The 16,799-nt window shown below is 56.9% G+C and overlaps 2 protein-coding genes across 2 annotated transcripts in view; one reads left to right on the top strand and one right to left on the bottom strand.

Moving 5' to 3' along the window:
- TMEM132E (transmembrane protein 132E) overlaps positions 1 to 899 on the bottom strand; it is a 30,962-nt gene extending 30,063 nt beyond the window's left edge. The window contains exon 1 of the mRNA XM_075169128.1: positions 655 to 899. Within this exon, the coding sequence (XP_075025229.1) occupies positions 655 to 899 (245 nt within the window). The remainder of the gene's footprint in view (positions 1 to 654) is intronic.
- The window catches only part of MRPS17 (mitochondrial ribosomal protein S17), a 322,974-nt gene that overhangs the window by 225,402 nt on the left and 80,773 nt on the right, over positions 1 to 16,799 (top strand). The gene's annotated exons all lie outside the window — the stretch shown is intronic.

Below are 16,799 nucleotides of genomic sequence, written 5' to 3'. Positions count from 1 at the left end.
AGGGGAGGGCGGCAGGGGGAGGCGCCTTCCTCCTCCTCCTCCTCCTCCTCTTCGGGCGTGGAGGTGGAAGCCGAGCCCCGCTCCCCGCCGGTGCAGTGCGATGCGATGCCAGGGGATGCAATGCAATGCAGCCCCCACCCCCTGCTTCCCGACCCCCTCCCCACCCCAAGCAGGTTCCCAGCCGACCCCCCCCCACCCCAGCACCCCGGGGTGCAGCGGGGAGGTGGGGGGAATGCTGCACGGCCGGCCCTGCCCTCGCCTGCGTGCCATGCACCACCACCGCTGCAATGCAAGAGGATAATAATAAAAAATGGGGTTTAGGGATCCCCCCAGGGTGGGAGGGGAGCAGAGAAGTGCAGAGCACCAGGGGACACATGCCTCGTTACCCCTGGGATGGAGAGGGCCAGCTGGGTTTGGTCGCTTCTCTGCACCCTCGGGGGTTTGGACCCCTTCCCCATCCCCGCTGCGGCCGGAGTGTCCCCTGCATCTCCGGTCCCCTCTGCCAGTGCCACCCAGGGGGGATCAGCCTTGTCACCCCGCTCCATGCAGCACTGTGCATGCAGGCAGGGCCCAGCTGCAGCCCCCATGCATGGCCGCAGGTGGCTGGGGACCCCCTGTGCTCCCCTGGGGATGGGGGATCAACCACCGCCTCACCCCAGTCCCTTGTGGGCTGCCTGGTCCCCTCCACACCACACACCCAGGGACCCTCTCCCGCAGGGCCTGGAGATGCTCATGGCGTGGCTCGGAGGGATTCCCCTCGTCCTGGCTTGCTGCTGCCAGTACGGAGCCACGGTAGAGATGGGTTTTCGGGGAGCATCGCTGCACCCCGGGAATGCCACAATCCCCTCAATCACATAGTGCCCAGTGGGAATGATGGCGTTGGGGGACCGAGTCCCCATCGCAGCCGTTCCCTGCATGGTTCACGTGTCCCCTCCCCACATGCACACACCACACGCGGTGCAGCCGCCCCAGCCCGAGGGTGGGTTTTCCTGCCTCCACCGGCCCCGGGAGCACCCCAGGTGCCTTCGCCCTCCCTCCCTGCTGCCGTATATTTCCCCATCTCCCTTCACCAGGAAATATTGGCCGGCGCGTTCCTCCTGGCAGCCTCATTTACAGTGGAAGTGCATAAGACATCTCCATTAATGCCAAAATAATTCATGGCAATTAATGGCATTGACCTTGAGCAGTGACAGAAGCTGAAGATACCCCCAAGAAGCGGCTGCCCAGCAGTGCCAAGGGGGGAGGACAGTCCCCGGGCCGAGCCCCCACGCACCCCCAGCACCTTTGGGTGCTGCTGGGAGGTCTTTGCAAACGATGCTGGGGGATGGCAGAGGGACCAGGATGAAGAAGAGGAGGGAGATGGGGTCTGCCCCGAAACCCATTACCTGGAGCCCCGCGGGAAGGGCAGAGCATCATTTTTTGGCAACCAAAAAAGGCCCGGCTGCTGCGGCAAGCGGCCCCATGCCCCCGCCCAGGCAATCGCTGCTTGTTTTCGTAAAAATCCCATGATTTATAAGCCAATCTCCCGATTGCTTTGGGCTGGGGAGGACTGACTCACGGGCCTGAATCCCCAGGGATGGCGAAGCAGCAGACAGAGCGAAGCAGTGGCCTGACCGTGATTCATCCCTCCCCAGCCTGCCTGGAGGGTGACGGGGCAAAGCCTCAGTTTCCCCACTCCAAAACAGGTCCCGGGGTCAGGGAATTGGGGCCGGTGACAGGACCACGCCGCATCCTGCCCCGTCACGGGAGCCTTTTCCCACTGATGGATGAGGGCTTTTAAAAGCGGGGTGTTTGGGTGCCATCCCTCCCGCCTTCCCGCAGCGCCTCTGGCAGGTTCTTGGCACTGTCGCCGGGATATTTTTCAACTGTTACAGAAATAAGTATTTTTACCCTGGTTGGATTTTATTTATGGCTCCGGCTGTGGCAGGCAGAGGGGCCGGGGTGGGCACGAGCAGGCGGCTGTGATCTCTTTCCTGAGTGAGGACCGAAGCCGGCGTGCCGGCGGATTGCCACTTGTACCGGGGAGATGCCAGAGATAAATCCTGTTATTTTAGCAGGAGCCAAGGCAGGGAAGGTCAAAATGCAACATCAGGGGAGGGTTCCGTCTGTCTTTTTGGGGACCCACCTAAGCATCTCCTGCTCTTTTGGACATACGATGCACTGGAAAGCCCAAGGATGGATTTCGCAAGGAGTTACCCCAAAAAACATTGAGGGATGTTCAGGCAGGGCTGGGTCTGGCTTCCCACATCACCCCCAGGCAGCTTGGGGACACCAGCTGGCACCGGTGACCTCTCACCACGCGTCCTCCTCACCCCGGTGGCATCAGCTTCACTCCTGATGGCATCACATCCACCCCGACCGCAGCAGCCCCCTGAGCCCCTGCACAGGGAAGGACTTTGGGGTGCAAACCCTACAGGCTGGAGGCACTTTGGAACCACTGACCTCTGTGCGGATAAATCCCGGCTGCAGGAGCAAACCCCAAGCAAGAGCGTTTATACCGGGTCGGGCAGAAAGCACCCGCAGTGCCGGGACAGCCCAGCCTCTCCCCGGTAATCCCTGCCCTGCATTTCACCTGCCTGTAATCCCGGGGCAGCACTAATCGCTGGGATAACAGTGCCCGGGAGGCACTGATCGCCAAATCCGGCCCTAATCCCTGTGGGAGCCGCCACGGAACTGTCTTGGCAGAGCCGTGCCGCGGCGGCAGGCGGGCAGCGGGCATAGGGGCTGCTGCAAAGGGCCCCCTGGGTGATGGGTGCAGGGTCTGGGGGGGACCCCCTTTTCTCTTCACATGGGGAAACTGAGGCACCCACAGGGACGATGCCTCGCAAGGCACATCCGAGCTTTCCCCAGCTCCGCTGGTAATGCAAGGATGGGGCTAGGAAAGGTGGTGGGGAGGGCTCACGGGGTGCAACTCCCCCCCCCAGATGCAACAGTGTGGGGAAACAGAAGCACCAACCCCCACCTTTTTTGGGGGGGCTTTAAACAAAAAGCCAAGAGTTTGCACCTGGAGGAACACCTTGGGCTGTTATTTTTCACACCATGACCCCAAGAACCCTCCAAAGAAGATAAATCACCTATAAACCAGAAAGAATTAAAAAAAAAAACCCTGGGAACACCCCAGGACAGTGAAACCCTCAGCCCAAGCCTCCGGTTTTCCCATTATTTTCCAATAAAGATTAATGCAGGCAGGGAAGTTCCTCGCCCGCACGCAGCTCTCTCCGACGGCAGCTGCCTTGTTAGCGGCTGGAGCGCTCGTACCCCGGGCCCGACAACTAATTCTGCGCGGGAGCTGAATGGCTGATCCTGGAACGTGATTAAAAATATATATCAATTCCCTCCCCTTCAAAGCAGCGCCCGAAATACATTTATATCATTCACCTTTCCTTATATAGTTCTGATAATGACATAAATATAGAAATCCCGTAATTGCCATAAATTAATTATATATTATTATTTCTAAGGCAAGGAAAAAAAAAAAAAGCCTTTTATTGTAATTAATTGGTTTCCTCGCAGGGTTTGTAGCTCATTACATGGGTCCACGGCTCTGTCCTGCTCTTCCCCCTTGTCTCTGCCCACTCGGGGACTGTCCCCATCACTGGTCCCCAGGGCCGCCCCATGGGTCTCCTTCCTCCCAGGGTGACACTGGTAGAAGAAAATGGGTGGGAGAAGCAAGAAACGGGCTGAGATATTTCACCACCAAGATGCTGCAGGTCCTGAGCGCACCCCATCGTACCTGCGGCCAGCAAATTGTTTTGACTTTCGGGTGCCCCAAAGAGTGTAATGGTGCATTAGATATTGAATGCAATATTTATAATATTAAAATGAATATTTTAATAGCATATAAAAGTAACGGAAGGGTGAATCAAAGCAGTAGCACCAAGCCCTTTCCTTCTTGCGAGATAAAAATGTTTCATTTCAATTTTACTGTTTGGATTCATCTTTGCCTCGACTTTTACGTTCTATTAAAATATTAATTTCGGGCTATATCATAGGCCTTTAATATTTTATCTGATATAACAAGTCAACATTATGAAAGTTATTGGGGCTCAGCACGGGGGAATGGGGGAATCAAATGGCCCCGTGAGTAGGAAACCCTGCGGACCCAGCAGTTCAGAGGGGAACATCGCGATAGACCAGCAGTGATTTGTTTTCCCCCTTTCCTTCCAAAAATTTTTACCCCATGGGGAAATTTCTCCATTTCCATTTTTTGCTGTATTTCCAAGGAAAAAAAAAGAGGCAAATGCCAAAGCTTGGGTTTCCCTCGCAGAGCAGGACTGATGGTGTAAATCCCTGCGGCCGGGTGCCGGGCTGTGCTTCACGTGCACGTGAGAGCACCCATCACACGCTGAAACATCCCGTATTAAAAGGGAGCATCCCGGCATCCTCGCAGAAAATAGATGAACACCACGTTTCTCCAGCGCTGGGGATTCAAGGCACCTAATTACAGCAGCTCGTTAGGAGGGGGCGGTTATCTTGGCAGTCAGGGAGGCCAGCAATAGCGTTTCTTTTCTTGCCTTGCTGTTTACTTTTTTTTTTCCCCCAAAATAAAAAACCCTGTGGAGATTCGGGGGAGGATTTAGCCACTTGGATAAGTTCAAAAGCAGCTCCTCCAAAATCGGCAGTGGGCTGATGGCAGCGCCGAGGCCACGAGCAGCCGGCGCTGGGTGCTGTTAGATGCGGGGAGCAGCGTGGTGAGGACCAGCCTGTCATTTTGGTGTTAGTTCGGAGGGGTTGAGGGGATTTGCAGCACCTAAATCAAATATCAAGCCCTTGAGGCAAGCGAGGCATCAGCAGACACCGGGAAACCACAGGCAACAGGTTCTGCCTCAAGCAAAAGCATGTTTTGCATCCCAACCTCGGGATTTCGGCAAGAGCCGGATCCCAACCTGCCGATCGCCGAAGCCCTTGCGGTGCCTGGGGGTGCAGGAGGGCTGACGGGAAAACTGTGAGCACGGGTGGATTCAATGCCTGGGACACAGACCCTATAGCCCCTATGGATATACACCCTCCCGGAGCAGGGCGCGTGGCAGGGCGGGCAGCAGGCTGGCAGGCAGGAGCAGGCAGGGTGAGCCTTGCCCCCGGCCCCGCTCCCTCCCGCAAGGCTGATGAGTTTGCAGCTGGTTTCTCCTACGAGCCCGAAGGGACGGCCGGGGTCTCAGTGGGGGCGAGGAGGGACGTTCATCATCTCCAAAAGGCTCTGGAGCTATTTCTAGACCTTGAGCGGGCTGGAGGGCACTGAGGAGGCAGGGAGGAGGCAGGGTGGGTATCTGCCAGCCCCTGCCTGCAAAGGGATCCCGCTCCTGGAGGAGTTACTGCCACCCTCCACCCAGACCTCACCAACACCTATACATATAAAACATATTAAAAAATGCAGAATCCTTTCTTTTCCAGCCTCGCTCCCCATACTGTGCTGTTTGGGACCTTGCAGGGGTGCAGGAGTGCGTGTGGTGGCCGTGTCCCCAGGACCGGTCCCCATCAGCACCTCCGCACTCTCGCCGGGGGACACCCGACCGCCCCGACTCGCCTTTCCATCTCCATGTCCCCCCCGCTTCCCTGCCTCTCTGGCCAAGATGGAAAGACAGACAGGGAAAAGCACTTAAGAGGAGGAGAAAAGCCCATTTGCTTTGGTTTCCCAGTCACCCCCTCGCTTGGCTCGGCTCAGGCAGTTTGATTTTCCGGAGGCTTTTAGGCTTCCCCTGGTCCCTAATCAGATAAGGGGCCGCGGGGCGGGGGGAGGATTCGGGGCTGAGCAGCCCTTAATGGTGCTGTGGGGATGAGCTCACGGCAGGGCGCAGCCTTCCCACAGCCCCGGCGTGGCCCTGGTGTCCCCTCCATCACGCCAAAGAGCTCCTGGACAAGCCCCCTCCGGTGCCTATGTGCCCGGTGGGGCAGGATCCGAACTATTTTCTCCCTCCACTTCCATCTCCCCAGCTGGGATGCTCTGGGCTTGAGCTGATCCCAGGCAATTTGTGGGCAATGGAGAGGTTGGGCTGGAGTTGGGTTGATTTGCAGGGTGAGGGATAGGGTACGGGAACATTCTGGGTGGCCATAAATCAGGCAAGATGTGCTCATTGATGTGTACTGACCTGCGGGTCCTTGCCACCCCGCAGCTCCCTCCCAGGGGTTTTAGCTGTCTTCAAGGTGGGTTCAGCTGGGAATTGCATGGAAAAGTCTGTTTTGCCAGTTCCCCCGCTCCCGGGATACTCAGCCCTGTGCCCACCGCATCCCCCTGCTCACTCCTCGCCAGGTCCATCCACCCCCAGCAATCCCTCCCGGGGAATCCAGCTCCAACCCGAGGCTGGCTCCAACCCCTGCAAAATGGGAACCAGTGGGATGTGGTGAAGACTGGCACTGTGCAATTATCCCGGTAATGGGTTTTCACTGTAAGCCGGGGAGAAGGCAGCAGAAAATTGACAAAACCACATGCACAGCTCAGCCTCGAAAGGTCCCTTTTTGGCACGAGGAGAGCCACGGTGAGATGCAGGGCGGGAGAAACGCAGCAAGAGCGGCTTCTCCACTGGTCCAGCCCCAGCATCAGAGCTGTGCGTGCCTCACGGAGGTGCTACTGCGGGAATGGAAAGAAAAACTGGCCCTTCAGAGAGGGCAGAGGGCAGGGGTGCCTGCCTGCCTGGTGTCCCCCAAGCACGGGCTCAGTAAGTGCTGGGGCTCGCGGCTGGCCCGAGGTTGATGACAGCCTGGCAGTGGCCGAGCGGGATGAGATCCCACCAGCTCTCCGAGGCTGGGGTACTTCCCAGGGGAGCATGAAAATGGCTAGTTCAGATGAGAGCAAAGGTCCATCTAACTCTGGATCGGGTTGCTGGGATGGTCAGCTGCTACCTGTCCAGCCAGCAGCCAACCCTCCCTGTACACCCTCTCTCTGTCCCTCCATTTACCTACCCATCCATTCATGCATCCATCCCTATGTACCCTCTCTTTGTCTGCCCGCCCATCCATCCGCCCATCCATCCACCCACCCATCCACCCACCCACCCCTTTATATCCTCTATCTGTCCATCCATCCACCCACCCACCCACCCACCCACCCATCCATCCCTCTATACCCTCTCCTTGTCCATCCACCCCATCCCTCCATCCTCCATCCCTCACTCATCCCTCTAGCCCTCCAACCCTCCCTCCACCCATCCCTCCCTCCCTCCCTCCCTCCACCCATCCACCCCTTCCTCCCTCCCTCCCTCCACCCATCCCACACTCCCTCTCTCTGCCTCCCCCCCAGATGCTCCTCATCTCGGATCCCCTCTCTCCCCATGGCCACCATGACCTTTCCGGGTGAGGACCCCCGTACCGGCTGCTCCATGTCCCCCACAGCGGGGCCCCTCTGCCACCTGCCCCAGCACCGCCTGGCCGGGGCCGAGGACCATCGCCAGCTGAGCGGCGAGAGGCCCCGGCAGCGAGCAGGGCCTCCCTTTCCCCTTCGCTGGACCTGTCACAACAGCGCTCGTCGGGGATGGAGACAGCGCTGGGAAAAGAGCTGAGACCAGCTGAGCATCCCGCAGCCTGCCTTGTTTTCGGAGGCTGAGTTTGCTCCTGGGCACAGGGTGGTGGCAGCTCCATTGTCCCACCACCACAAGCATCTCCCACAGAACAGCCATTGCAGAGTGGTCCCAAGCTGGGCACCCCAAAAAGCATCCAGTCACCTCCAAAATGCCAGGCTCCAGCAGCAGGAGGGGGGTTTCCTCCGTGCCCCCTCCATGCCTCCTCCCCACGGGACATGGTTCAACACCAGCAGATACCTCCCCAGGGGATGTCCCTCCAGGGCTGGCAACCAAGTGCTGGAGCAGCTAATTACAAGCAAGGAGTCATCAACCACAGCCCTAATTCCCCCCAAGGCTCCCGAGCAGCTGTCGGGGCTCCGCTGCGGGCAGATGGGCTACCTGCCCACCCTGGCAAGTGGAAACCTCCCCTGCTTGCCGGCCTCGGGAGGTGAAACCAGAGCCCAGCTTTTATCCTGGATATTGGAGCCCCATCCCCAGCGCTTGCCCGGCTGGCGTGTCCAGCGGGATAATGATGGAGCAGCTGCTAATTCATCTGGGTCAGCCCCAGCGCTGCCTAATGGCCACCCCGGTAACGGCCGGGGTGTCCCGGGGGCGTGAGGTCCCATCTGGAGTGGGGCTCAGTGAAGCCCATTCCTTCCTGCCATTAGTAGCTCCCAGCTGGGATTTCCCACTCCTTGCGGGGGGAAGAACCCCCTGGAAGACCATTTAGGAGCATGAATTTTTCAGGAGTTCATTTAGCAGCAAACATTTTCCCATCTGGTTTTGCACGAAGTGGATTAACCCCTTCCAGCAGCCCCGGGGCGGGGGGGGTGGAGGAGGCAGACCCGAGTGGGAGTGGGCTGCTGTGATTTTGGAGGGGAGGGTGCAGGGGGAAGGCAGAGGTAGGAGCAGGGGCTGCATTCGGCTCCTTGCTTTGCTCTCTGGGGCCAACAGCAACCTGCTGCCTGCACCAGAAGGACCAGTATCGTGGCCGGTGCAGGCTTGAGCTGGCAGGGAGCGGGCAGCGGCTGCCCTGCAGCCAGCAGAAATCGAGTCTCATCCAAAACATGCCTGAAACCAGCAGGAAAACCCCTCATTTTGCACCTGGGCATTCACAGAATGCAAAAACCTGCCAGGAAACCCATGCAAAGGGCTTTGCCTACGTCCCCATCACCTGCACGGAGCCTCCGGGACCGCAGACAATCCCGTATCCGATGGAAAGGAGCCGCCAGCCAGGGCTGGGAGGCATCAGGGAAAATAGCATTTGAACCACATGCATTGCTGGAGTCTGGAATAATTATAGCGCCGGGGTCAAAAGAGTCTCCTTCAACGTCATTTCTCTGCTCAATATGCAGCAGCCGTTTAAAATGAAATAAAGCCCCTAGAAAGTCCAGACGGGGAAGGGAACAATGGGGAATGGTCAGGAGAGAGGGAGGATTTTCCAGCGGGGTAGCTGCTGGGCTGTCTTGGGGGCAGGCAGGGAAAGGATCACAATTTTGTGACAAAAGCTGGTATTTAAGGCTTCTAGCGACAATTTCTATCAGAGCTCAGCAGTTTTCAAATGAAATGCTCCTGACCTTGACGGTATCTGGCCAAAGATGATTCAGTATTTGGCTGCAGGTGGTCACAGCTCAATTAAAGCCCCCGGCGTCTTCGGTGACGTGTCTGATGCATCCTTTACATCGACCCTGCTAACAGGGCTGGACATGGGGATGGTTTTTCTGACATCTGCAACCCTTTTTGGACCTTCTTGGGAGGGTCTGATGGACGAGCGCATCCTTCCTCAGCCTCATCTTCCTCTCCCAGAGCCAGGCGCAGAGGGCGAGGGTCCTCCATTCACCCGGGGGCTGCCAGGGCACGGGCTGCATTTCCCCGGCCTGGGATTATGTTTTGCAAAGTCAAACGGCCTTGAGGGCTCTGCAAGAGGTGGGCAAAAGGGCTGAGCCCCTGCCACCGACTTGCAGGGTGTCCTTTGTCACCTCCCTTCGCCTCACCCCCGCTTGCCCCTGTGCACAGCTCAAAACGATTTTGCATTTCGGGTCATTTCCAGACGATCACGAAAGGGCAGCAAAGGGGGGACTGAACCCCCTTTGCAGGTTTCTCTCTGCCCTTCCCCTGGCATCCCCCAGGCTTTCAGCCCCATCCCCAGCTCTGCGAGCGGGTGATTTAATTTTACCATCACAGCATCCTTTTAACGCAGATCTCAGCCCTCGGGAGAGCTGTGCTCATCCTCTGAAGGGTGCCCGTAGGCTGCAGCGCAGGGGGACCCCGAGCTGGCCCATAGGATGCCATGGCACTGACTCTGCAAAAGTTTCCTCTTCGTATCATCAGGCATCGTCCTGGCACACACAAAACTCTCCCAAAAGAACCAGGCAGCAAGAAAAATAAGAATATGCAAAGGGCAGGCAAGGGAAGGCAGCGAGTTTCTGCTTGGCTGCGCAGGGAGGGGTTTGCGGTGCACAAACAGCCTCCGCTCCCATCTCTTCATACCAGTGACATTGAAGGGAGTTGCAAAAAAAATCCATTTTCTTCACCCAGAATAGAAAAAAAAAAAAAGACATTTGCAGCCTTGAAAGATTTATGTTCCCCCTCCAGAAGCCGGCGAGACCACGCGGGCTCCGTGGATGTGCTCCGTGCCAGGGCTGGCCCCGAACGGCCCTCCCAGGGCGGGGGGAGGCAGGGATGCTCCCCAGCGGGATGATTCCCATGGGAAAAGCTGGGCCGGTGGGGGCTGTGAGCACCTGCCCAGCCCTGCTCCATCCATTAGAGATCCTAATTAATTACCCCCCTCTTGCACTACCACCTCTTAGTTATATGCCTCTGAGACCCCCAGGCAGCAGCAAGGGCTGCAGCTGAGCAGAAGGACCCCAAAATTAGCAGAGGGACCCCTAAACGAGCAGAGGGACACCAAACTGAGCCTCTCCCCAGTGCAGAGCCGTGATTTGAGCGCTGAGTCCACGCGCTCAAACCCAGAAAAAAATCCTTTCCACCCCAAAGTGGAGCCCAGTGAAAGCAGAAAGGACCCGACCAGCCCCATCAACCCCCATCCTCCTTATGGGCTACAGCCCCCCCCACTGGGAACAGCCCAGCCCACACTGGGCGAGCAGCCCACCGAGTCCCTGCGTCTCTATAGCAATTAACAGCGGCCACTGATCGATGCTGATCCTGGGCCCGAGGTTCGCCTCCCCACCGCAGCAAGCCGTGCTTCTCCTGGGACCGCGGGGCTCGCTGTCTCCCCATCTGCCTCTCCAGAGCTCTCCGGAAAACCCACCGGCGCCGGCGTTATCAGCCCAGCCGCAAGCCAGATCTGCCAGAGCGTTAGTGCCATGCCAGGAGCCCGCCGTCTATTTTTAATCCCACTAAAAAGCAGGCAATTTGCCACTTAAGTCTCCATCCCGGACTCCCACTTACCCAGGCTGGAAGCGAGCGGCAGCTCTGGCAGCATCCCCTGCACGAGCAGCCCCAAAACCTGGCTGGAAGGAGGATGCTTTTATGTTCGGGGTCTGCAGCAGCAGGATGGTCCCAGTCCATGGGGCTGGGATCAGAGCCTGGGTCCAGGAATGGACCCTGTCCTAGTCCTTATTCCTTATTCCTTATTCCTTATTCCTTATTCCTTATTCCTTATTCCTGATTCCTGATTCCTTATTTCTTATGGCTTATGGCTTATTTCCTATTCCTTATTCCTTATTTCCTTATTTCCTATTCCTTATTCCCTATTTCCTTATTACTTATCCTTTATTCCTTATTCCTTATTTCCTTATTCCTCCACATTTCCATCTGCCCATAATTAGGGGAGGAGGGAGAAACCATCCCAGAGCAGATTCCTCTTCTCCCCTTTCTAAATCTGCCAGAAACTGGGGAAGAAAATCCCATTTCCCATTGCTCTGCTGCCAGCCCATCTCAGGGGTGCAGCATGGCCCCCCAAAAAGCTGCTGCCTTTTGCAACAGCCCTTGAACCCTGGTGCATGCACCAGGGCTCTGCACTTCATCTGCTGGCAGATAATTTTGCTATTAATAAAATCTCCATATTTAATGTGGGTTTTTTTTTTTTGGGGGGGGGTCCCCAACTCACACCTTTGAGCCCCGCAGCATCACCCGGGTCTCCGCACCTGCCCCCCCCGTGTGGGTCCTTTGCATCCCAGTGGGATCCAACAGCTCCGGCATGCGTTGATCCAACAGCTCCGTTAAAATCAAACCCCCCCGCTCCAAACGGCAAACCCAATCTGGTCGTGGCGCAGCCCGCCCAGGTGGGTGATGGCAGATAAGGGCCCGGTGCTGCAGAAAAGGGAAAGCTCTCCAGGAAGAATATTAAACCTCACAGCGGGTGGATTAGAGGTTTATCAGCGGCTTTTGATGGTAATAGATTTTTGTAATAACCCGACTTTATTACTGGAAACAATGTGAGGACGCAAAGTGGCTTTGAGGCTTGTTAAAAGCATTTTCCAGCCACTTTAACTCCCTTCTCCCACTGCCGGGGCTTCACCCGGGGATGCCGAAGGGTCTGGGCAGGGGATGGGAAGGTGAAGAAATCCTGGCCCAGCCCAGTAAAACCACTTGACGCTTTCCTAGAATCAAGGGCACATCTCAGAGCACCCGCCATTCAGCAGAGAGGGACGTGCTGGTGAAGACACATGTCCCCGAGGAACGGGCGCACCTTTGGGTGGCACAGGGATGGGATGGGCGCATCCCACCGGGACAGCTTTCGGACCCTGCCCTCGCCAGCCGCTGCGAGCGGCGGGGAATATACCCTGACAAATAATTGAATTCCCTTTCCCCTTGACCGAATCCCAGGTTACGTGCTTGACAGGTGATAGTTGTACTTCTTTTAGCGAGGAAACTGCAGCGCTCGCATTAAATCAACACCTCGGATCAGCCCTCCAGCCGTCCCCGAGGGATGCTCCATCCCGCAGCATCCTCAGACCCTCCTCATCCTCGTGGTGGAGGGTCAAGGGCAGCACTGTGGAGCAGGGCAATAGCCAAAATGCTGGAAACTGGGGATGGGGCTAGGAAAAGGGGCAGAAAAATCAGGCAAGGGCTGAGCTGGAGCCATGGAGAGCAGTCAGCGTGGGACGGCAGGGTCCCCCGGCCACGCGCTTCTCCGTGACTGTGGCCGGCTTCTGGCTCTGGGTTTGGGCAAAGAGCCGAAAGAAAATCCTCCTCCGGGACCAAGAGGTCGGATGCTTTGATTCATCTGCATGGGGTTCTTTTTCTGTTTTTTTGGTCAAAGCCACTGGAGCTTGACCTTGAACTGGTGTCTCGTTTCCCTCTGCCAACCCAAAACTGCTGTTTTTTCAGCAAATTAAAAATAGTAGCCAGATGAGCACTGTTCTTCTCCAGCACTAGAACCAAAGGCAGCTTTACTGGCACCCCAAACACCCCAAATCATCTCCACAGCCCCGCCACCACCGCAGGGTGACAGCTGGGCTGGGAGGGGCGGATTTGCAAGTGCCATTTGGGGACACCCACATCTGGCTGGGGACACCCACATCTGGCTGGAGACACCCAGGAGCGGCAGATGGAGAGCCTGGGGAGGAAAGTGAAGCACCCAGACCCTTGCCATCACCATTACTCTCTCAAATCCATCCCTTTAATACCTCTGACACCCTGTTTGGAGCCTACTCAGGGAACCAAGGACCCCCTTTGGTGTGTCCTGGGCGGCTCCTTGCGCCGCAGGGAGCCGTGATCCAAGCCTGGCTCCGACATAGCGGCATCGCATAAATAATATTGAATTATTTCCCTGCCGTTTCTGGGAATTGCCGGTCAAAGCTCTTAGACAGCGCACACTCACAGCTCCTAATCTTATTCACTTGCCATTTACCCTGGGAGCAGAGCACAAAGCTGCCAGCCTTTCCGGGGTGCACAGATATGGGGTCCCACATTGTTAATAAGAGGGAATAATTAATATTAATCAGAGGTGCAGCAAATTGCACAACAGGGCCCTTCAGGCACGCAGAGTCAGGGTGCAGTAGAGGGAAAAATGGGTCTTTACACCCCAAAATAGCTCATGGGAGAAAAAGGAAGGGGAAAAGCAGAAGCCGAGCTTTGCTGTGCAGAGTGATTAATCTGCTGCCCAGCTTATAAATATCATTCCCAGATATCCATCTAAGCCCCGACATACCTGCCTGGCACCGGGGAGTCGCTGTGTCTCCAGGAGATAACACAGGGGATGACATGTTCTCCCCTTCCCCAGGATTTCTGGGCCCAAAAGACAGATCTGGTGACATCAAAAACATCTCCAAACTTGATTGAACTTTGCCAAGTAGCTCATGAAAGTAAATAAGAAGGGAGGAAATCTGAAGGTTTGGGTTTTGCATCGGCAGAGAGAGATGCTCTGCCTTGCAATCACTTCTTCTCTTTGAAGTGGCCTTCAGGGATGCTGGAAGTACCCTGAAATCCAAGCAGCCTCCACCAAAGGGCTTCCTTTCAGCCCCCCGAAAGTTATCATTTAATTAAATCCAAACCAAAATGCTTTGATTAGAGCCCAAGGCAGAAGCGTGTCTTTTTTTTAAACCTCCCTATTAACAAAAAACCGCAAAGGGCGTGGGGGGGTTGGAGTTCCCGCTGGGTTTCAGGGAAAACAGTGATGAAGCAGCATCAGGGATGGATGCGGTACCCAGCCGGGCATCATCCCCTGGAGGGAGATCGAGGAGGGATCTGTAAGCAAAATCCTCTTTGCCACATTATATATTTGGCTAAATTTTGATTATTTTTTGACTGGAAAGTTTAAAAAGAAAGACCTAGGTCTTATCACACCCATCCATCTTCCCCCGGCGGGGTCGGCGACTGCTGCCGGCAGAGCCCCACTCACACTGCCGGCAAACCGGGGCTGCGGCTCCCTGCCAAAAATAGCGGGGAGAGTGCAGACACCTGCTTCGCAACTTCTCCTGACCTCAGCTCCTTTTTTTTTCCTATTTATATGATTTTTTTTCCCAGCTCATTTCAAGCCTGAGTTCCCCAGACGCTCCCTGACATCTGCTAATATCCCTGAAACCGGAGCCCGCAGGGGCTGGGAGGCCTCGAAACCACAAACAATGCTATTTTCAGGACACGATGGGATCGTGAGGGGTTTTCCCCACCCTGAGCTCGAAGCCTCACAGCGAGATGCTCACAGCAGCCCCGGGGGATCTGAGGCATCCTCCGGTTGAGTTTTCCACCGGCTTTTTTGTACGGGGACAGCACGGCCCCATCACGAGCTGTGGCTTGGGGCTGGCAGGAGCCTCTCCAAACCGTGAGGGATGTACCCGAGGAACCTGGGCTTGCCTTTGCAGGCAGGAGAGAAGCTCCTGGAAGAGGGGTTGTGGGTGAAACCCAAATTGCCCCAAATAGCAGGGCTGGCCCGTCCCAGAGGGGACCGGCGGCCAGGTCTCTCCATGCCTCGGGAGCCAGAGACACAGCCGCGGGGGGGAAGACGAGGCGTCGGCAGCCGGCACGTCGCGCCGTGCCCAGCCCACAGCCCTGCCACCTTCTCCACTTGCCTTCCCATCACGGAAAACTCTATCTGGGTAAAATAGAAAGCCAGCATTTTTTTTTTTTTCCTTTTCCTTTTTTTTTGTGCATATTGAGTGTGTAGTGGATGTAAACTGTGTTATCTGGATGGCTTGCTGGCTTAGCACAGCCTCCGTTTTACCATACTAATGACTTTTTACACTCCAGGTAAAATCAGAACAAGACAAGAAGGTTTTAGAAAGCTCGTTCTGACAAATTCCTCACTGTAATTACTGGAGCAGAAAGAACTCATCAGCAGTACATGCCGTTGCTCCGGGCGCTAAAAGTCTCGAGTGGTGAATGGCCCAGATATGGAAACTGCATCCGCCGCTGCCGCATCGCCGTGCGGCACAGTGCCCACCCGGCAGGTCTCCGTGCCGAGGCGGCGAGCGGAGCCCATCGCGGCTTCCCTTGCTGACGGGCTCCTCGCCGGATGAGGAGCAATTTTATGCATGAGTGATCTGGCATAATCCCCGTCCTCCTGGGGCTGGGGACTGCCGCGGGCTGACAGCACTGCTGCAGGGTGTGCAGGGGTGTTGGGTCCTGCGCTGGCCAGGCTCGGCTTTGCTGGTGATTAAAGACACCAGGCTGGGCTTTGGGAGGCTGGTTTTATTCTCTGGGTACCCCTCAGGCTCTGGCTCGCTGAGGGGGATGGAGGGCAGGGACCCCTCGTGCCCGCTTCCAGCCCGGCTGGCTCCCACCGTTCGCCCAGGCTCCAGCTCTGCCCCAGCTGCTGCGACGGGGAGAAAAGTCATCGAGGGCTTTTGCTTCAAATACATTGAAAGCAAGAGGAGAAAATAAACCCCCTTCCCAACTGGTGGGAAAGCGTCTGGCGAAGCGGTTTGCTGGCTGCATGCTGCCAGCAGCCGTCAGCAGGCGTGAAACAACCCCCCCCACTTCACAGCATCCACGGTTCAGGAGATGCTCGAGGACCAGATTGGCCACAAAACCCCAGCTGGGAGGGTAAAGCCACCAGGATGTCCCTGGCTGCAAGAGGACATGGGACCACGGCTCACTGGCAGGCTGGCATGGGCTGTAGAGACCAGCGTTGAGATTGAAAGAGGGGACGCGGCAGTGCGGGGGGTCCCCAGCACCATCCCAAACCCAGCTCTCAGCCCCGCATCCTCACCTCCGAGACCTGGTCCAGACCAAATGCCCGGATACAGACACCCTCACAGTCGCACCCACGAGGTGCTTTGCTTGCACAAGCAACAGTTTGGCTGGGAAGGGGCTGGGAAGAGCTTCTGAGGCATTTGGGGGCTGCAAACGTGCTGCATATGTGCCTGTCCCCCATCCCCCAGGTCCTGCCTGCGCCTGGCCCAGCAGGCAAGGAAAATCCATCACGGCTTGGCTTTTACTGCCCTCTCCAGTCCCCCTCCAGCTAAGGCAGCTCCCAGAGAGGGAAATAACCTCAAAGCATGGGAGAGGAGGGCCCAAAGCCCAGGGCTGAGCTGTGGTGGGACCCCCCTAGTTCTCCCCCCAGCCCCAGGGATGGCCAAGGTGAGCCCTCCCCATCCTCGACCGTCTCCCAGCACCCATCCTCGTGCCGGGGACCATGGTGGCCCAGGACGAGCCTCCCGCGAAGGATAGGAGCTGTGCGGTCAGGCTGGAGGCTGGGGGCTGCTGAGATGTCCCCCGACACGGGGGACATGGGGACACAGTCTAGGAGGGGTCCACAGTGACACACGGGGTGCCCATCCCCTCCCCTCCCGCCACCCCCAGCCATTGCTGTCACCTAAAAGGATCAGTCATTAGGGATTGACAGTGGATTTGACACCCAGGCACATATGGCTTAGACACCGAGGGCGAAGCATTAGCAGC

Source organism: Calonectris borealis, chromosome 19 (genome assembly GCF_964195595.1).
Source record: "Calonectris borealis chromosome 19, bCalBor7.hap1.2, whole genome shotgun sequence".
Classification (NCBI taxonomy): Eukaryota; Metazoa; Chordata; class Aves; order Procellariiformes; family Procellariidae; genus Calonectris; species Calonectris borealis.
The sequence above is the reverse complement of the archived record's forward strand: the minus strand, read 5'-3'. Positions and strand labels throughout refer to the sequence as shown.